Genomic DNA, 21,526 nt, shown 5'->3' on the forward strand with positions numbered 1-21,526 from the left:
CCATTCTCACATTTCATAATTCACACTTGGCCTCCAGAAAGTTAGTACATATGCACAGACAAGTGATAGGAATCCGAAGCTGTTATTCAAGACATAGCACACCTACACTTTGACAAGTGCATGTTTTATTAAAAACTATTTCAGATAATTGAATCTCTACTGATGCATGTTGAAATGATTTAATTCTTTGCTTTGGGTTTTTAAGCTACATTATGATTAAGGTGTAAACAGAGACAGTTTCTCTGATTGAGAAGGAAATTCTCTTCTTCGAATAGTAATGGTTTATCTAAATTCTTCTCATAGACCTGTAGTTTATCTACTTGATGGTTAGTTATGTACGAGGTAGGTCTTTTAACAGCTCATGTGTTTGGAATACACAAGTATCCACCATCACTACAACTGTGTACCCATCATCCATATTGTGTTGTGTACGACTTTGAAGGACGTTTTCTCCTGTTAGTACAAAACTGCAAATCAAAAGCAGCATAGAATGACACGGACACACACGCGCACGATAATTTGGTTTTCATCTTATAACGCTTAGTTCCTCACAGAAATCAGAAGGTGGTATGGCCTAGTTGTTAGAGTGATCGTTCTCCAACAAGAAGGTTGTGGGTTTGAATCCCACTTTTCCTCATCCTCTTGCCGGCAATATACTGAAGTCTTAAAATAGGCAGGAATTCACCTATTAATTGCAAAATATGTTACACTATGTCCATTTAAATTAATTAAATACTAAAATTAAAAAAATATATATTTAATTTTAAATGGTTATGGTTCATTTTTGTTTTTAAATTTACATAGTATTAGATATTGTGCCAACACGACAGCCTGATCCAGCTCATGTGTCCGCTGGTGTCCTGATTCCACCCATGGCAGCGTAGTGGCGTGGGGCTAGCTCATCCCTGTGGCCGAGGGAGCGCATTTCTCCACGCTGGTTCAGGGGTAAATGATGCTGGTCTTCACAGGTGACTGACCTACGCAAGCCTGTAGGCTCAAAGATAACGAAAGTGGAGAAGAAAACCATCAGAGGCTGAAGTAACGACTCTGATTCTGGAGACGACCGAAATGCTCGTCACAAATGCTTGTGTGAAATCAGAGGAGTGTCCTTAACTAATTGAGGTTTGCTTCTCATACACCTTGAAACAAGCCTTGAGACAAATATAAAGAGCTCAAGTGGTGTGGATGATACCAATGACCTTGCACATTCAGACCTGTTTGGATTGTAGTTAATTAAACTGTGAGGACACTAATGAGAACGACATAGATATATAAGTTGTCCTGCCTCATCAGGTAGAGCAGGGCAGCAGGTGATCTGTCAAAAACAGCCTGGAGATGTCAGCTTCAGGCGGGTCTTGAATCCTGATCCCTGGTTTTTAGCTCGTACTGTATATTGAGTGGCAGGACACTGTGCTACACTGCAATGCTCAAGTAAAATGGAGGAGCTTCTCACATCGAGAAAAAAAGACACTAGTCAGTAGTGTCTCTACTTCCAACAAAGCCAAACAGTCACCTCAAATCCAAGCTGCACCTTATTTCCCACACCTTCTTGGCAGAGGTGAATAATTCTTAGTGTTAAGAAGTTAAACACGGTCAATAAATGTTTAGTTTGTTAGTAAACATGATGCAATGGAGCTGCCTGCGGTAACACATGATCAATGTTCCTCCACATTAAAATATACAACAATTGAGACGAGTCATACATATAATGAACAGTGGCATTAGAATGTTCCAGTGGTACTATGGGCCTAACAGACTATTTATTTTCTGGAAAGTCATGTTGAGGGAACAGTCTCCACACATCAGCTGTGATTACCCAGGGTGCACCCTGCTTCCTATCCAATGTCAGCTGGGAGCAGCTCCAGCCTCTCGCACTCCTCTGGAGGATTAGAAACTACAGCGATTACATGGATTGTGTGATATTGTATCTTGTAATATGAAATATGTGCGAACACCTTTACAAGTGAAACAGCTTAAACTGGTAAGAAAGTTAATAGAACCATTGTGGAGAAGGTGACACAGAAAAACACCAAAGTCAAAAAGATACATGTATTTCCTTTTTAAAGGTCTTTAATTCTAGCTCGTATAAAGTGTGTTTTATATAGAAAATGAGCAACCCTCTGTTTCTAAACTGTCATGGAAATGTGTGATTAATATGGTGCTATTCAAACTGACATAGACTGATGAGTAGATTAAACAAACCAATAACTTTACTGAGTAAATCAGGAACCCGTTCAAACCTGCAACACAGACAGATTTTACACAGCAAAATTGATCAGTCCATTTTATAATCCTGTTGTTCCTGCTTCATTATGCAGACCCATAGTCAGCTACCTTCCTGAAGTAGAATCTGAACTGGTACACATGGAGACACATCTTTACATGATATTTATGTACAACTGAATTATTCACTTAGTGAGAGTAAGGCTAGGATTCAATGGCCTTGGGTTCTACAGGTTGGAGGAGGCGACGGACAATCAGCTCTCCCTTGCTGTTAATGAAAGTCTCGGCCATGTCCTGTTCAGCAGGGAGTCCATAGGGCGTCTTCAGAGGCTGGACTCTGAATGAACCAGGAAACAAATGACAGAAAGGAAGGAAATTATCCAAACAGTCGCAATTCCTGTGTTCCTTCAACGACCAAACAAGTACCTCAAATGGATAAATAAATCTTCATGTGAAACTCAAGTTATCCGAATTTTTTTTTACTGCAATCCTTGATGATGTTCAGAGACTAAAGACACACATTTGCTCACTTGAACATTTATCATACAATTTTACTCGGGGGCAGGAAAAACTCCGGGAAATGTCCAGAGTTAGGTGCACGTCTGAAAACAGCTTTAAAATTCCTAATTCAAAACAACTGTTTCACCCCCTTTTGGCACAATAACCTTACCTCACCAGGTGCTTTACAAATTTAAGTCGGTTGTTAACTGCAGGAGTATTTTTGTGTATCACTGGGACGTGTGCCTAAACGCAAAGCAAAGAGAGAACAAGGTGTGAACAAGTAAATAAATCAAAGGATTACATTTTCAATAGAATTATATACATACACAATACTTGGTGCCTCTATAGTGGATCAGTTTTCTAATCTCAATTACCTGTCTTGAGCATGGCTCGCTAGAGGTGGTTTTGATTAAATTGCAAAAACTACAAAGTGCTCATGGCATCGCTACTGGTGGGATCATAACAGGATGGGCTTTAGTTGTCACTCAACATTAAAGCAGAGGAGGCAAACTGAAATTGGATAAAAGTCTAACTTACCTTTTCAAGCCCCAGATCTTTCACCATCTCTTTCTCCCAGTATGGTCTCCGCATCACACTTTTGATTCGAGTCACTATGTGCAGTTTATGAGGTTGCTCTGGATCTCCTCCATATTTCTCATGTTCTTTCGACCTCTCTGCAAAGAGCTGCAAACAAACACAGAGAAGCTGAATACTGACGACATAGAATAATCACAGAATAAGTCATTTCATTGTTTAGAAGTGAAGAAAGAAGCAGTCACTATGGTTCTCATAAATGCTGTGCTACGCTGCAGTGTGTGTTCATGTGTATGTGTGCGCAAATAAAATAACTAAACAAAGAAGGGATGGATTTTGACTAAATGTGGAGTATTTGGGAGTGAATCTCCAGATGTTTAACTTTTGGAGCTGATTGGTCAGGGATGGGGTGAGAGATAACACACCTGCAGTCGAGAACTGTATGATTGTTTTGTGAACGCACACAGCTAATTGGTATCTACAGAGTTCTTGCCGAATCCGGCCTTGCATGCTGATGGTCAATCTGACAGTGAGAGACAGTCGATGGGTTTGTGTGTGTCTTCCTCACAGAGTGTGGAGGGAAAGCTGAGTGTGGTTGGCAGAATAAGCAGGTTATCGAGCCCCATTTTTTGTCGTTTGGATATAAAATGATTATTACCTCTTTTGGGATCCTTGATTTGTAAAACTTGCTGCGTGTAGACACAAACCAGGGGCGGGGTGAAAGTGCAGCTTGTGTCAGGATCTGTAAACACACAAAAACAGTGACAGGTCAAAAACACACAGTTAATCACAGAGGCTGAAGGCAGCTTTGCTCACTAATAGTAAAGAACACAAATACAATGACTTGTTCATTTGGACCACTTAACAATATGATAATAAAAACTGCAGGACAGTATTGCTGGGTTCATTTAAAAATCATTACATAGGACTAAGTTTGATTAATTCTGCAGAGAATAGACATACCCCAGGAATAGTTTGTTCTTGTCTTTTGATTAAATGTTCACCATTAGATCCCTTTCACCTAAATCTAACACACTGGACCTTTAATGGTTTCTGTGAATAATACTGTAATGAGACGATCCTGATCTTGTGTGAGGTATGTCTGTACTGGTTTATAAAACCCAGCGAAAACGTGATTTGATTGGGCCAGTATGTGGCTGTGGTAGCAGTGAGGTTCTCACCTGTGTTGACAAGGAGCTCAAACCACGACAAACACCTGCCATGTTTTCTTCAGGACGGTTACTTCTTCTCCAGCTGCATCAAGGTTACAGCCCCCCCGACGCCACAAACACAAAAACACCCAACTAAACTCAACACTAAATGAACGAACACACAACTGTGACTATATTCACATCACATATATGAACTACTCTCTAAGTATTTATCCAAGAGCTGGAAAATAGCAGTGATTCAATTTGTTCACGTTGGATTTATCCTCCATGACCGGCACAACCGGAAGTGTCGAAGAGCTACTGTGTAAATCCGCCGACGTTACAAGGGTTACTTGAACAAGGTTCCCAGCCCACTTTATATGATATTTTAAACCGAGAAACAATAAACTATTAAAATCTTTTTGGGAAAAATATATTTCACTTCTTATTGAATTTATTTGTATCTAAAACAATGTCTGTTGAACCAGGTTATTTTATTTTTAATATTTGCTATCCACTTAATCCAAAGGTGTGAATCATTTTCAGTTGACAACAACCCATGTTTTCAAAATCTCCTGTAAAGACTATGAATCGATTTATTTGAAAGGTGAAATATAAATAAAGTTTGATTGACTTATATTGCTCATACAACCTTGCAGTGTTATGTTTCACCCGGACCTATTTTGGCGGTGCTCCCTCTCAGCCATCAGGAAGCAGTCGCGCTTCTCTGAGCGAGTTTCTCAACAACTTTTAATCATGACGACATTGTCCGTTTTATAAAATCAAGTCGAAGAACAACAGGCGACTCAACCATGACACAGAACCACGTGACAGGGATGGAGAACGCCGCCGTGTCCGTCCTGAAACGGGCGGTGGAGCTGGACCACAGCGGCCGCCTCCCGGAGTCCCTGGTCTGCTACCAGGAGGGAATCCAGCTGCTGATCGACGTGTTGAAAGGTCTCTGTCTGTTGTCTGGATCCCACAGGTACATTAGTGAGAACCCGGAGACAGGGGCCATCACTGTTTCTTCTTGTTTCCTCTGTCAGCAGCTGTGAAGGATGATTCCAAGAGAGGACACTACAGAGAGAAGACACAAGGCTACATGGCCCGAGCCGAGCAGATCAAAGCTCTGGTCAGCCAGATGAAAGAAGGTAGATGTCATCCACTCATCTATTCGTCTATTCATCCATCCATGTATTCATGAACTCATCTATCCGTCTATTCGTCCATTCATCTATCTACTTGTCCATCCACTCATCCATCCATCCATCCATTAATCAATCCATTCATCTGTTCACTAATCCATCTATACATACATTCAAACTTACATTCAAACATATACCTATACATACACACATATATGAATATACAAACACATGGCTCTAACTTTGATTTTGTTTCCCTCTGTCCTGTCAGACGGGAAGTACCATGAGCAGAATAAAATACTGGAGGATGCTACAGGTCATAGCTACGAGGTTCTGTTCAAGCCGTACATCAGCAGTTCACTGACGGAGGTCTGGGTGGAGGACCCATACATAAGACACACCCACCAGGTACGTAAGTAGTTATGACTCATTAATATGAGTTAACCACTTTTAAGAAAAGCATCAATCAGACCAGCTAATTCATAACCTGAAGCCAGTTCTCATAATTTTTTCAAAGTGAGAAAGTTCTGTTAAAGACAATCAGCTGCAAACAGTCATGGTATTCAAGCTGTGTTCAGACATGAACTTACCCTTGTACAGTATCTCATATCCAAAATGCCTTTCATCCCCTCTCTTCACCACAGCTCTACAACTTTGTTCGGTTCTGCGAGATGCTGCTCAAAGCGCCGTGCAAGGTGAAGAGGATCCATCTCCTCACCTCACAGGATGAAGTAGGTTATTTATATATATACTAGCCCACAGCATCCTTTGCATTCTCTGCTGGTCGTAATATGATGTTTGTTGTCTTCGCTTGCTCCTGCAGCAGGACAGCAGCCAACAGACAAGAGCTTTGGCTGAGCTCAAAGAGAGTCTCAGCACTCACGGGATGGATCTGGATGTGCAGTACTCCTCCACCATCCACGACAGGGAGATCAGGTACAGCATATCACACATCAGCCTTCCTACACTCCTGATCAAAATCTTAAGACCAGTTAAAAAATTGCATGAATTTGCATTTTGCACTGTTGAATCTTAGGAAGGTTCTAAGTAGAGTTTTAAAATGCAAAAAGAAGAAATGGGAACAAGAGCCCAAAAGTTGTGAGCAGGCAATTTATTGAAAACAACAATTTAACTGAAGTAGGCTGTTCATCAGCTGATCAAAAGTTTAAGACCACAGCTAAAAAAAAAACCAAAACCTCCTAAAACAGAAATTAAAGTGTCAAAAACTGACTCATTAATGAGTAGCTCCACCATTATTGTTGATCACTTCAAAAATTCGTTTTGGCATGCTTGATGCAAGTGTTTCCAAAAGGCTAGTGCGAATGTTGCGCCACTGTCTGGAACTGAAGTCTATTTTTGTAAACTTCCCTTGCCATCCATCCCCAAATGTCCTCAATTGGATTAAGATCAGGGGAACACGCAGGATGGTCCAAAAGAGTGATGTTATTCTCCTGGAAAAAAGTCTTGGTCAGACGGGCATTGTGAATTGGAGCGTTGTCCTGCTGAAAAACCCAGTCGTTACCACACAGACGAGGGCCCTCAGTCATGAGGGATGCCCGCTGCAACATCTCCACATAGCCAGCTGCTGTTTGACGCCCCTGCACAACCTGGAGCTCCATTGTTCCATTGAAGGAAAAAGCACCCCAGATCATGATGGCGCCCCCTCCACTGTGCCGCGTAGAAAACATCTCAGGTGGCATCTCCTTGTCATGCCAGTAACGTTGGAAGCCATCAGGACTATCAAGGTTAAATTTTTTCTCGTCAGAGAATAAAACTTTCTTCCACCTTTGAATGTCCCATGTTTGGTGCTCCCTTGCAAAGTCTAAACGGGCAATTTTGTGGCGTTGAAGGAGACGTGGCCTTTGAAGACGTTTCTTGTTTTTGAAGCCCTTCCTTCGCAGATGCCGTCTGATGGTTATTGGGCTGCAGTCAGCACCAGTAATGGCCTTAATTTGGGATGAGGATCGTCCCGTGTCTTGACGGACAGCCATTCGGATCCTCCGGCTCAGCGCCAGTGAGATTTTTTTGGGTCTACCACTTGATTTTTTTGTTCCATAACCCTGAGGATCTTTTAAGAAATGCAAAATGGCTGTCTTACTACGTCCAACCTCAGCAGCGATGGCACGTTGTGAGAGGCCTTGTTTATGCAGTTCAACAATCCTACCACGTTCAAAGACGGTGAGCTTTTTTGCCTTTGCCATCAAGAGATCTTCACAGTGTGATTACTTGACAGGAAATGACATGGAATCCAAATTTTTGCACAGATTTAGCCGTTTAAAGGCTGTGGTCTTAAACCTTTGATCAGCTGATGAACAGCCTATTTGAGTTAAATTGTTGTTTTCAATAAATTGCCTGCTCACAACTTTTGGGCTCTTGTTCCCATTTCTTCTTTTTGCATTTTGAAGCTCTACTTAGAACCTTCCTAAGATCCAACAGTGCAAAATGCAAATTCATGCAATTTTTTAACTGGTCTTAAGATTTTGATCAGGAGTGTATTTTGCCTCACTGTGAATGTATTTCGTGGACCGGAATCTAGATATAATTTAGTTTTTACAGGTTTGACAATGGTTGGATCATAAAGATAGGAAGAGGATTGGATTACTTCAAGAGACCTAAGGTGAGTTTCCACACTTCCTAGTAATCAATCCTTTAATTGTCATGGAACATTGTCATCTGGTGGTAAACTATGTTCTTGCATTACGTCCCACAGGGCCGCTTCTCTATTGGATATTGTGACTATGACCTCAGACAGTGCCATGAGACCACTGTCGACATTTTTCACACCCAACACACTAAAACACTATGATATTCCTCAAGCTGGACTTACTGTTATTCTATCTCAAGGGACTTCATCCACTTTCCTGCCTTTAATGCACACACATACTCATCTGCTCTACTGCTGGATTTTTGCCTTCATGTAAACTATAGTGATCAGGATCATCTTACATTGCGCATCTCGGCGCTGATACGTATTAACTATCGATCAACTATGTGATGGAGTATTTTATATATCTTCTCTGGATTCGTCTTCATCACTTTTGAGGCGTCTTTTTGAGGGTGTCATACCGCCACCTGGTGGAAATGTTTCTAAATAGTTTTTTTTTTAATTTATTAAAAGTGCTTGTATGACATCGTAACGTCTCTGTGTTTTTCAAAATCTTTGAACTTTTCCTGAGACTTACATATTCAGTTATTTTAAAGTACATGTGACGATAAAATAAGTCCTGCAGAAGTAGTAACTTAGCTAGTATAGTCTCACGTTTCTACTTCTAATTGGTTATTTTAGTAGTTAGTAGATATTGAGTTTGTACTTATTTTTGTGTGAGAAACGATTATTTCCACTTTAATTAAAAAATAATTTCAACTAATCCTCTTCATACTTTGTGCCCTTACCTGACTGTCCAAGCTAAATGCCTAACCCTAACCAAACCCCAACTCAAACCTAATTCTAACCCTAAAACCAAGTCTTAACTATTAAACAGTCCATTGAAAAGTGAATGCTGGTCAAAATGTCCTCACTTTCCAAAAATGTCTTCACTCTGTAAGTCTATGATTAAATAGTCTTCACAAAGATGTAAGTACAGGAACACACACACATTGCCTTTCAGATTTTTCATCAACATGTTTCTTGTTTCTCAGTTTCTTCAGCTAATGATTAAAAACAAATAAATTCAGAGCAATGTATTGAAGAACTTCATATTTTTTTATTAAAAACAATGGGAAACTGTCTCATTAAACAGAATTTAGTCTTGATTATTTCTGCAGGGATTCTCCTCTGTCAGACACACACAAGTACATCTGATCAGTTGATTAAACACCCTTCTTTTTCACTATTTCTGTGGGGACAACCCATTGATATGATACAGCTTCTACCGCATACACACAAACACACATATGCTTCTAGAATTCCATTCAGACTTTGTCTTCCAATTGTCGATTTTGCATTTCAACAGATCTTCAGTTGAAGTCTTCTTTAGGTGCAATCAACAGTTTTTACTGTACCACTATTCCACTTCATCTTGTTGGTTTTTTTCAGCAAAGAAATTCAACTAATTCAATTAAATTGAATTTGATTTGTGTGACAAATCACAGCATACATTATCTCAAGGAAGTTTACATAGTAAACTAAACTCATTCAGCTGTCTTCTGCTTTGCTTTCCTGCACATTCAGCACTCTCAGCTTGATTCAGCAAATCAACTCAGTATTCACATTGCATTTTCAGCAGGAAATGCATTTGGTAGTTTTTATTCCGTTCCACCTTTACACAGATAGTTTCTGCTGGCTATAGACACACAACTTTAAAATACGCAGTCCTCAGTTTACATATCATCTGGTGTTCATGAAAGGCCCAAACAATGAACACCATTTTGTTAATGCCAGAATATACTATCTATAATGCAATGTAATATAAATAAATGTATGTGAACCATCAGTATGCTGTGGTAGCAGAGATTTTTGTGTCTCTTAATATGAATTTAACGAGAATTGAACTAAAATAAACATAGTGAAAATACCCTCCTTTAATATTCATGGGAATCAATTGTTGGTATGAATGGGTACGCTCCTGAGTTCAAACAGTGCTGCGATCGGATTATCCACCGGCCTTAATCTCGATATGCACAGGCCCCATCTGGCCTCTGAGAGGGAAAAAAATATAATCCCGTCATATGAATCAGAGACCATCACAACTGTTTCTGTTTTACTTGAGGGAAAGGGACAAAGACTGCATTACAAGTGGCAGTCAGTGCTATGTCAGTATTTGCACACTGTAAACCCATTTTAAATAAGATATGCATATTGTCCTGTATGTGTAGATTATCGACAACAAATCCATGAATGGAATTGGAATTAAAAATACAGCACATCCCAGACTCTTATGTCACTGTTGACATGCTGCTTGTGGTTTGTTGCATGTAATCCAGATGTCAGTGGCTGGGTTTATGTTCTGCTGGTTTATTTTTTCTGCTGCTCTCCCTCGCTCTCACTGACGGTAGCCCAGTGGCCTCTATACTCTCATCTCTAAATACTATCCAGTGTGATAGTAGGGGACATCTGTATGGGGATGGAGAGCTATTGACTGATGTGTGTTGGCCATTCCTTCGTCTTTGGCTGCCAGTTCAACTGCTGATTGGACGAGGCAGGGGGAGGAATCAAGATAACTGTTAACCCTAATCCTAACCCTAACCATCACAGCTAAATGCTTAACCCTAACCCTTACTCTAACCTTAACCATCACAACTAAATGCCTAACCCTTAACTTAACCTTGACCATCACAACTAAATGCCTAACCCATAACCTAACTTTGACCATCACAACTAAATGCCTAACCCATAACCTAACCTTGGCCATCACAACTAAATGCCTTACCCTGACCCTAACGCTATCCTAAACATAATTTTAGCCCTAATCCATAATCCAAGTCTTCACCCTTTTAAGCTCTCTGAAAAATCAAGGACCGGACAAAATATCTTCCCCTGGTGAGATCAATGCTCTTAATGGTCCTCATAAAGATATAAATGCAAGTGTATACACCACACACGATCCTAGAGGGGTTCAATGTGTAAACAGTTCTATGGGCTGTAATTCCTGTATCCTCGTCCTCTTTCCAACCGGAGCTTTATTTTTTCCCTCTACTCTCATTTCTGGGCCTAAAATCAGGTTAGTGTTTCATAAGGAGCTTAGCGCAAAGGGCCACAGTGTGCCACTAATGTAATAGAGTATCTCTCTCTCTCTCTCTCTCTCTCTCTCTCTCTCTCTCTCTCTCTCTCTCTTGCTCACTCACTCACTCTTTCTCTCCTGTCCTCTTTTCTCTTTGTGCATTTGCTCACCCTGTCATAAAGTGACCTTCTCTCTCGTTCTCTCTCTCTGTTGCTCTCTCTCCCCTCCCTGCCTGTTCTTTCTTTCTTCTTCCACTTCCCTCGCTCCCTTCCCTCTGCATCTCCCTCCATCCGCAGATGTGCATGACGCAAGCCTGAGGTTTAAACATTAGGACAGGGACACAGCCGACACGGGACAACTCAAAGCAGAGTGGAGGACAAACGGGAGGAAGGGGAGCAGAGCTGCTGCTGCTGAACGCTGGGTAAATTAATGCATTGTTGTACTGCAAGGTGTGTGTGTGTGTGTGTGTGTGTGTGTGTGTGTGTGTGTGTGTGTGTGTGTGTGTGTGTGTGTGTGTGTGTGTGTGTGTGTGTGTGTGTGTGTGTGTGTGTGTGTGTGTGTGTGTGTGTGTGTGTGTGTGTGTGTGTTATAAAGGTTTTCACATTGTGAATCAGAGCTACTTTTCCTGTGCATGTCCGGTGAATGTTGTGCAGTGGAATACGCGGCAAGAGAAGTTTGTGATTAAGCTGTTGTAGATTATGGTGCTGTGAAATCTTACAAGGATCTCTCTGCAATGTCAATAATCCATGAGATTATCCTCATTTCGGCTTGGGCTATAGCTTGGCTCACCGGATGGCAAAAACTCTGGCCTGATGCATGAACACTTTTTCATTCCCTGTGGTGGTAATTCCACTGACGAGTAGAAATTCATTTGTAGGGCGAGAGGTTCAAACCTTATGTAAGACACCACAGGCAACTTTCAGATTGTCGAGCTGCGTTTATGTGCCTATATCCTTAGAGGTTGTACCTGAGCCTGTTGAGTGATATGAGAAGTGCAGTGAAGTGCAGACACATCTGGTCTTATCACGCAGCCGTGCTGTAAAGGATAAAGCTTTGTTGACACCATGCAGTTTCTAGGATACACAGGGAGAAGTGCATGAAACATAGAACCTGGTGTGTGCAAATCTCTAACAGAACAGTATCACCGGGGGAAGGCAAGTCTGTAAAACAGAGCAAACACACTCTCTGCAATGATCCTTGCATCCATTAACATTACTACCCAATCCGGATGTTTGTCAGGCAAGAGTGAAGCTGGCTGAGATGAAAAATTTGAGCTTTAGCTTTTTTCAGAGCTATCCAGGCTGCACTCAGCTTTGCCGTACCAGAAATCCTCCTGCTTGGAACCTGCATAGTGGGTTTACTTCATGAGGCTGCACTTTTCTACCATGTACTATGCTCTTGTTAAAGTGTCTTTGTTTGTATTTTGTTGCTCGGGGAGAGAGTTTCTTTACCACACCCCACTGAGCTACAGTGAAGGTTTGTTCTGTTCCTGATAACACCAATAAACCTTTGAACCTAAAGTCCATTGTCACATCCTCTGGCAATCACACGACTGCATCAAGTGCATATGCAAGCTCCATAGAGAACAGAGCTCACGCCACATTGGAGGCCCAACCTTTAAAAACTCTATACCTATAGTTGCTTCTTATCAGTACCTTTCTTTTTACACTTTCCTGTGAACTTTTCTTCAGAGCTCAGACCAATGGAGGCTTCCTCTGGAGATTTAGAAGAAGGCACTGAAGACATTCCAGGTGAGATTATCTGTCGTGACGTTTTGCATGAGAGAATTATGGTGGGGAGAGAAGCAACTCGATGACAAAAGCAAGCTATCAAAGTAAAGGACTTTGTCAGCATAACACGGAAACATGTGACTCGCACACGCCACGGCTATCGTCAGTGATAGATAATAATCTTCAGCACAAGCTGATGTACGCCTGATGTTACAATTAGAAAAGATCATTTAGACAACAGTATGTAAATTATGCTAGTGTGTGTGTGGTATAGGTGTTACTCATGTTGTGGGGACATTTCTTTATTATGGGGACAAAAATCAAGTCCCCATAACGTAAGGTTAGGTTTAAGTTAAGTTTAGGTTTGGGTTAAGGTTAAGGTCAGGGTAAGGGTTAAGGAAGTAATAGCTATGGTTAAGGTTAGAGTAAGTCTCCAGGAAATCAATAATAGTCAATGTAGTCATGGAGACACGACTGTGTGCGTGTGTGTATGAGTGAAAGAGAGAGAGAGAGAGCTGCTGTGACCTGGATCTCCTTCATCTCAATCTCTGACAGGACGGAAAAAGTCTAAACTCAAGTCCCTGAGAACTCGTCTCTTCGGCAGGAACAAGAGAACAGATGGAGAGGGAAACACCAAACTCAGTCAGTCGTCCAGTGACATCGCTGCAGAACAGGGACTAGGATCAGAGGAGGATTTGGTGTGAGTGCCTATATGATAGTAAATCCTTGAATAAATGTCCCCTATAGGCCAATGTCCTGTCCAAATTTCTCATCTAATCTTTTAAACTATTTCTGTTTTGCTACCTCAGATGCTCCCAGGGAATGATGGGATCCCGGGCGTTCTCCCATGACAGCATCTTTCTGGCTGAGGAGGTTCTGACAGACACTGAACCAGCCAGGGTCTTATCCCAGGAGAACGTTCACAGCAAGATAAAAGCTCTGCAGGTATAAACTCTCACTTGGGCCTTTACAAATGTAGTTGTATTTGTTTAAACACTAGGTTCTCTGGTATCATAGATCAAGCTTCAGCAGCAGAAGATGCATTTGGGGCCACCCCCCTTGGTTGTGCCAGTCAGACGTCCAGAGGACCGCTCAGAGGATGACAGCTCATGTGACGTTTCAGGACGGGATGTTACATCACAGGGAGGGGTCTCCAAGGTAATAATTCATCTCTCTAGTTATCTATGTGGTTAATCAGTACAAGTATAAGAGTTTATGTTTAAATGAAGCTCTGTGAGTCATACTCATTATATAGTCTCAGTACATTTATTAAACTCTTTCACACTGTCCTCTGGAGCCACAGCTTTAAGTTGAGCAGGAACAAGAGGAGAAGATCAGAAAAGTTAGCACCAACAATATGTGCTCATCAGTTTAGAGGCAGTGCATTTGAACTTCAGGACTTCTTCATGTTTGTGTGTGCTCATATGTATATTCTAGCTCAGGAATATGTGGAAACAGTGGTGGTCTGAGCCACAGAGATAGCTCATCCTTTTTTCGTTTCTTTTCATGGGATTACTTGACGAATTGAAAACTATAGAATGAGCAGGTAGGACAGAGTCAGGCTATGTCAGGGGTCGTCAACCCGCGGCTCCGGAGCCACATGCGGCCCTTCAGCCCCTATGCAGTGGATCCCAGTACAGTGTTGTGCACGTCGCGCATATGTTTCAACGGTGAACTTAACGAATCAGCTTTCATATGATGAACGTGAATGAACGTCACGTTCAAGTTCATGTTCAATTTTTAAATCATCATCATATCAGGCCGTCATGAAATACCAGGAGCGGGCGAGTGTGTGTGTTTATGGGTTTGTGTGTGCTATCAGAGGCCTCACCCCATTGTCCCCACTCGCTCGCTCAGAAACACCCCGTGAGATTAGAGCTTGTTCACTTGAAGCTGCTTCTTATCAGTGGAAACAGTGAAAACACCCAGTTTATCTGGTCACAGCTGCTCAGAGATCAGCGCTGCAGCTTCTAGATCAGATCAGAAGCTGCAGTTGGTTTGTACTGAGCTTCAGTTTCTCTGTCCGCCTCCAGTCTGACCTGCTCTCACTTTTTTTTTTTTATATATTCGTTAACTAAAATATGAGTCACAGGTTGATCACTGTACGTGGGTGAGGGAAAAACAGAAGAAATGACAGCACACTGAAACGGATTTAAGTAATAGTTTAATACAAACTGGCCTTTTTTATGTTTACTCTGTTTAAGCTATTAGGCTGCAGCTGTAGCTTTATTTATTTCAGAGGGCTACTTCTTATGTTATACATTTCCCACAAAAATGGGGAGGACTTATACAGGCCTGCATAGTTCTGTGTTTAATTTATTTCAAAGTAGGCCTATGCCAGTGTATTTTCTTCTCCTCATCATAAGAGTTTGTTCTCCATTGTTGTAACAGGTAAAAATAGCAATAAAATGTCAACAGTTTTCCTTATTGTCATAAATGCAACAAACACACATATATAATAATCTATATCTATATATATCTATATATATAAAACTGTATAAGCTATGTTATCAAATATGTTTGGCAGCTCCAGACAAATTTTATTTAGGGGAAGAGGGGGCAAAATGGCTCTTTTGAGAGTAAAGGTTGCGGACCCCTGAGCTACGTTTAGGTGTATAAGGAAATGAATATGATGAATAATATTTTATTAATTTCTTCTCAGACCATATCCAAGCCATCCCTTCGTCCTCTCTCACCTATCTCCAAACCTGCACTGACCAACTTTGCGCCCCAGTTTCCATCCCATCCTCTACCTCCTGCTGTCCCATCCATTTCCCCCATCATTGACAGTCCGTTGGACTTCAGTTCTCCTGCTCAGTTCACCCCCTGCCTGGATACCTCTGCTGCGCGCCACCGGATGTCCGTCAAGCCCAGAAACCAACGGGCCAGCACCAAGCAGAGACTCGCAACAGTGAGTGATTCGTACTGTTCGTCAAACAACACACAGCACACCTCATTCACTTTCATGACCTCTCTGTCTTTGTTTTTTTTTAAGCAGACTGATTTTAGGCTTCCGTCACAGGCCCTGAACAACATTGACCACCCTGAGTATGTGGAAGAAGAGGAGCAGCGGCTTTGTGCTCCAGACAAGGTGTCGCTAGAAACAGAACAAAGAGAAACAGACACTACGACCATAGCTCAGCACCTTCCCACCAAATCCCCAGAGGTTGCACCAATAACTTTAGAAGAAGCCCCCAAAACATCCGGTTTGTCTTCTTCCCAAATGGATCATGCTCCTCATATGAGTCTACCCTCTATCTCCTCACAGGTTCTTCGACCTAAGCCTCAAAGATCAGTGGAGGTTGCGTCCGCTGAACGTCCACATTCATCCTTTATAGAGTCAGAACTCAAAACCAAAGGACAGGGGGATTCTGAGAAACATGTAATTTTCCACGACAAGAAGAATACTCTTAAAAAGATTGGAGTGACTGAAGAGACCTCGGGCCAGATGTCCTCTACCTCCAGCTCAGCACTGGCCTCCAGGGGATCCACCATTCAACAGCAGGTTAAAGATGAGACAGAGAGCATAAGAGGAATAAAGAGATCTGCCCCAGGATCTGGCTCCTTTCATTTCTCCATCACCTCTGCCAAGAAACAAGATAGGGAGAGACCCCGGTCGAATAGTTTTGTGGGAGTGCTGATTCAAGCCGAAGCCAGGCACAAGAGCAAAGGGGGGACAGAGGAGAAACGTGTCGCAGGCTTAAGGGAAAAGGAGGAACTTAAAGACAGAGTTGTGGGACGCCTAAAGCAAGAGGGATCTCTACGCAAAGGCTCAGGGATTACATGGGATAAGATGGACAGCCTCAAAAAGACAGAACCAGTGGCATCTGCGTCTAAAAATGCAGCCGCAGACACTTCAGCAAAGGAGGAGGTGGAGAGCAGCCAGGAGGTGGTGGAGGAAGCAATGGAAGCACAGGAGGAGGTCCAGGAGGAAGAAGGGAAGACAGCATTTGGTGTGAAACTACGCTCAACGTCTCAGTCGATGAGAGTTCGAGCTGATCCGACCCCTAACCATTTCTCTAAGCCGCCAGTCAGTGAGGACCAGTGTGACAAACAAAACAGACAGGAGACGAGTGATAATGCCGGCTACGTGTCTAAAAAGCCGCTCATCCCCTGTACCCCATCCACCTCTGGAGACATCAGAGTGTCAGGTGAGCTTTTTGAGAAGTTGTTAAACTGCTACCTTTGGACGTAGACTAGGTTTTCATCCAAACTATGTCATTTATTTAAAAGAAACTGAGTGGAAGGATGCCATGTGGTTCAGGAAAGAATCCATACAATTTTGGTATCAATCCAGAACAGGGTGACGGATCCAGAGTGTGTGACATTTGGTGCAGATCCAAATGAAAATCCAGATCTAGTGAATTTAAATGCATTTTAATAGGGGACTTTGGGGTTCTGGCTTTGGCTTGAGAGCTTCAGGTAATGACAACAACAAAAAACGTATATTTGTTTACTCCATATTGTGCAACAAGCCATGGTTTAAATTCACAACCGCTAGCCATTTTTTTCAGTCTCGTGTACAGTTAATTATTGATTCACTCTGCAGTGCTGCACCTTTGAAAGGAGATAGGTCCCACAGCGTAAATTATCTCTCCAGAGAGATGCGATTCTAACTGATCACAAAAGACCTTTGCACTCATTAACGCGCCACCCAGGCTAGCTTTAACAGTGCTGTCAAGAGTGTCTAACAGATTTGCATCACCTCCACAGGTCCAACCGCCTCTGGCTCCACCCTTCCACTCAAGAATACCATACCATCAACGGGCAATTCTTCCATCACGTCTGCAGAGGTCCGAGCAACCTCCTCCGACGCCGGGGAAGTAGGGACTGCCCCCTCTGTGCCTCAGGAGCCCCAGTTTGCCCCCGCACCAGCATCATCTGAATTGTCCTGGATGAGCCTCGCAATGGAAAAGACCAGAACACTGCAGCATCTCTTCACGAGCAGGTTTCCCAGAGACTTTACAGGCGCGCAGACTGTGGCTCGACCGCAAGCACAAGTGCAGCCGACGACTCAAACGGAGACACAGATTGCTGAAGTGCAGCAGGGTTCAACACCATCGCAGGCTGCAAATCTGCCATCCAGTTATACAGTGAAAACAGCAACGGTGCAAAGTACAAGTCAAGCACAAGCTGTCAAACCATCACTTGTGTCAGTGCAACAGAACCCCACAACGGTAGCTACTGGTCTGTCAGAAACTCCTAAAGAAGCACAAACATCCAAACAAACCAATGAATCCCAGTCACACCCAAGTATAACTCAGTCTGCCTCTCAGTGTTTGTCTCATCCACCTGTACAGACCAAGCCATGGACCCCACAGTTTCCACTACGTTCTTCTACACAAGCAGACACCTCGTCTCAGTTTGCACTGAAGGGGAGCGCCACCCACTCTCTTGCACAATCTTCCTCAAGCCAGCCAGCCACCTCCCAGCCACCTGCTTGGACTAATCGAGGTGTCCAGCCCACCAACCCGCTCAAACCCACAGCTTCAGTTTCCACCACCACATCGATCACAGCCCCTCTTCCCCCAGTGTCTGCCCTGGGAAAAGGGGAGCGAGACGCCAACGTGCAGGAAAAAGAGGGTCCCTCTCCCATAGGAAGACGAGCAGTTCTGGGCGGGTCAGTGAGCAAGAGGGCTGCTTTTCTGGAAAAAACGTCAGAGTGGGTCACACCAGCTGGAGCGAAGGAGGTGGGTAACTTTGAAACTGTGAAAACGACATAAAGTACAATTCTAGTAATACACTACATTTTTCTTTCTTTGTAACAAATCCTCACCTTTTCCTTGCCCTGTCTCAGTCTCAAGCCTTCCCTCCTGCTGAACCTGTAAATCTTTAAAAACTGATCACAACGAGAATGACAGTCAGTAGAGCACGCACCAATGCCGAGGCCTAACAGTCCCCTGAAATTCAATCAAGCTTCACCAAATTGCAAACACTCATCAGTCCCCTAAACATGCCTGATTTTTTTAAAATCAAGATCCATTTATTATTCTCTGGCAAATTGGTGAATATGTCAAGGAGGTTTTCTTAAAACTTCAGAAAACAGTTGTTTTTAGCAAACATTTCTCAAACAAGAGTATAAAGGTGTTTTTGTTTGTGACAACACAGATGAGTATTTACAGCTGCAGGGAGGTAAATGTGGGATTGAATTAAATATATTAAATATGCCCATATTCATAACTGCTGAACAGGTATGTGATATATAATGTAAATATAAAAAGATTGGCACTCGCCTCCGCCAAGGACAAACAGTCCCCTCATGAAACCACATTTAAATTCACTAGAACCTGATTATTATTTGATCATCATCGAATTGCAGACACTCAGTTCCCTAAACGTGACAGATTTAATTCATTAAGATCTATGACTAATTCTCTGGGAAATCATCACAAATTTGAAAAAAAAAAAACCTATCATGTTAAGTCTAAGAAAAATAATTCCTGGGCCAAAAATGAATGGGGTCTTTGTTATGTTATGTCTCACCTCTCCACAATTGTGCAAATAAACAAACAACAAAGGAAAACCAATCCTCCTTGGCAGAAGTGAATATTATTCAGATTCAGAGATTCATCCTTTAACTACCTGGATCCTGGACCAATATTTTATCCTGAGTAGATGTTCTAACTCTCAGCTCTTCTCAGGTGGAATTGAAGAAAGCTCAATCGGAAGTGCAGTCATCCGATGAATCCCCTGTCTCTGCCAATGCAACGCCTCTGAGCACAGACACAAAACCAGAAGGAAGACCAGGGGTAAAACCTACAGGTGCTTTAACATACAGTATAATCATCATAATGATACCTATAGAAAGTCAGTATCTCGCATTACAGCAATGTGACACAAGTTATGTTTGTTTGTTGTGTAGAGTCGATCCCCACCAAAGTCCCGGACAGGCCCAGTGAGGACAAATGGCTCCGGAAAAACCCTGCATCTTCTTCGCCTTCATCGTCCCCCACACAGTCGTCAGAGTTGCAGTCCATGTCGGACAGTGGAAAGCCGTCCTGGATGGAACTGGCCAAGAGAAAGTCAATGGCCTGGAGTGACAAGACCATGGACTAAGAAGGAAAAGAGACAAATATAGAGAATATGACAACATGAAGTTGAGCTGCCCTGCAGACAAATACCACCTTTATTAAGGTTAATGAGCTGAATGTTTGGTGTGACTGTTAGAATGATGCGGAAACTGTGATAATTTATGTTGTGAGGCTGTTGTGTTTGAATTGTATTTAATTGTTAATTGTTGATGTTGAAAGATAGAGTCCATGTTGAAAAGTTCACTATGATCCCTCTGCACCACAACCACTTTAAAATGAGGGGTATTTCCGAATCCTGTTTTAGCTGATTCATCATACAGCTGTTGACACTGTATGTTAAATAAACAACACATTTAATGTCACTTGTGGAGTCCCTTTATGTACAACGACATAGTCACAGTAGCCCAGTACAATATGCACATCATATACTGCTTTAGTAAATGATCAGAAATGACCTTTTAGCTGGTTGAGATGAGGCAGTAAAAAGGTTTTGGACAATGTCAGTGAGTGGAATAACGGCTGATGGTAATAATAATAATTTGGTTATAGTATCCTTTTCTAAATCCACATTACAAAGTAATTTTCAAAGGCAGCATAATAAAACAGATGAGGTATCAGTGATATAAAATAGACAAAACACCTCTGCCTGAGGTTTGCATATTTCATTCTAGTGCAAACTAAAAGATCAGATAAAGCTGGGAACTAGGGCCGTGCAGAGCCTGGCAGCAGCAGTCTGTATTGCTCAATAGATGTTTGTCTCACCGAAGTAAAGATGGCGGAAGCAATAATCCAGTTGGGATGAGACAAAAGCAATTAAATGATCTCTGTGTATTTAAACATTAAAATCTGATACATTTCTAAATCGATGTGCTGCTCAAAACTTATATTGCTGTCAAACCAGACGCCATGATTCCTTGCAACAGGACTGAAATGCTCCAACAGAGAGCCAGTAGAGGGCAGTGTGTTTCCCCACCTGCTGATAACCAACCACAACAATCTCTGTTTTGTTAATAACTGTTGTCCCAGCTTGTCCATGTGTGATAAATTACGCAGTTATGAACAGATATATAAAAGGAAATCCATTTGCACACATATTTGCTGTACAGCATCACCTGCAGGCCATATTTTCACTCTGTGCCTTGCTGCACCCCGATCATCGAGGATGGGTTTTGAGTAATCTTCATAAAACCCCAGATACAGTGAGTTCAAATGTGGATACATTTGCACACTTACTGTGCTTAACATGTGCTTTCAATGCTATACCTGATTCCTTTGTACATGTTTTTTCATAAAGAAAAAATTGTAAAAATATCACTACTTGTTTCGTTATTCTCTCTCTTTCTCTCTCTCTCTCGCTCTCTCTCTCTCTCTCTCTCTCTCTCTCTATTATTTAATATATATTCATCATACATCATATTTAATGTACCATGCACATTTCTGTTTTGTATAATCTATATGTGCACTTATAATGCTTTACGTGTGCTGTCAATGTTAAACCTGACTTCCTTGTGTCTATGTCAGGGGTCGGCAACCCGCGGCTCCGGAGCCACA

At 42.1% G+C, this 21,526-nt stretch overlaps 3 protein-coding genes across 5 annotated transcripts; 2 read left to right on the top strand and 1 right to left on the bottom strand.

The window, feature by feature from the left end:
* Positions 1 to 2,044: 2,044 nt before the first annotated feature.
* mrpl30 (mitochondrial ribosomal protein L30) lies at positions 2,045 to 4,739 on the bottom strand. Its single transcript, XM_053439767.1, has 5 exons — positions 4,440 to 4,739; positions 3,917 to 4,000; positions 3,262 to 3,408; positions 2,894 to 2,967; positions 2,045 to 2,560 (listed from the first exon to the last, which is right to left on the bottom strand). Exons 1-5 carry the CDS (start codon positions 4,479 to 4,481, stop codon positions 2,428 to 2,430), a joined length of 480 nt encoding a protein of 159 aa, XP_053295742.1. The 5' UTR covers positions 4,482 to 4,739; the 3' UTR covers positions 2,045 to 2,427.
* Positions 4,740 to 5,102: 363 nt separating this feature from the next.
* mitd1 (MIT, microtubule interacting and transport, domain containing 1) lies at positions 5,103 to 9,152 on the top strand. 2 transcript variants are annotated; one of them, XM_053440596.1, is made up of 7 exons: positions 5,103 to 5,366; positions 5,456 to 5,560; positions 5,826 to 5,962; positions 6,199 to 6,285; positions 6,378 to 6,490; positions 8,111 to 8,171; positions 8,265 to 9,152. In XM_053440596.1, the coding sequence occupies exons 1-7, from the start codon at positions 5,222 to 5,224 to the stop codon at positions 8,358 to 8,360; spliced, it is 744 nt and encodes a 247-aa protein (XP_053296571.1). In that variant the 5' UTR covers positions 5,103 to 5,221; the 3' UTR covers positions 8,361 to 9,152. The 2 variants fall into 2 exon arrangements, with proteins under 2 accessions (XP_053296571.1, XP_053296572.1); XM_053440597.1 differs by having other exon boundaries at positions 5,459 to 5,560.
* Positions 9,153 to 10,258: 1,106 nt separating this feature from the next.
* Positions 10,259 to 20,316, top strand: cracdla (cracd like a). Of its 2 annotated transcripts, none has more exons than XM_053440594.1 (10): positions 10,259 to 11,635; positions 12,906 to 12,965; positions 13,500 to 13,644; positions 13,754 to 13,889; positions 13,962 to 14,102; positions 15,607 to 15,855; positions 15,940 to 17,095; positions 17,658 to 18,634; positions 19,586 to 19,706; positions 19,807 to 20,316. In XM_053440594.1, exons 2-10 carry the CDS (start codon positions 12,917 to 12,919, stop codon positions 19,998 to 20,000), a joined length of 3,168 nt encoding a protein of 1,055 aa, XP_053296569.1. In that variant the 5' UTR covers positions 10,259 to 11,635; positions 12,906 to 12,916; the 3' UTR covers positions 20,001 to 20,316. The 2 variants fall into 2 exon arrangements, with proteins under 2 accessions (XP_053296569.1, XP_053296570.1); XM_053440595.1 differs by having other exon boundaries at positions 15,943 to 17,095.
* Positions 20,317 to 21,526: the final 1,210 nt, after the last annotated feature.

The sequence above is a fragment of the Pleuronectes platessa genome, chromosome 14 (assembly GCF_947347685.1).
Source record: "Pleuronectes platessa chromosome 14, fPlePla1.1, whole genome shotgun sequence".
Classification (NCBI taxonomy): Eukaryota; Metazoa; Chordata; class Actinopteri; order Pleuronectiformes; family Pleuronectidae; genus Pleuronectes; species Pleuronectes platessa.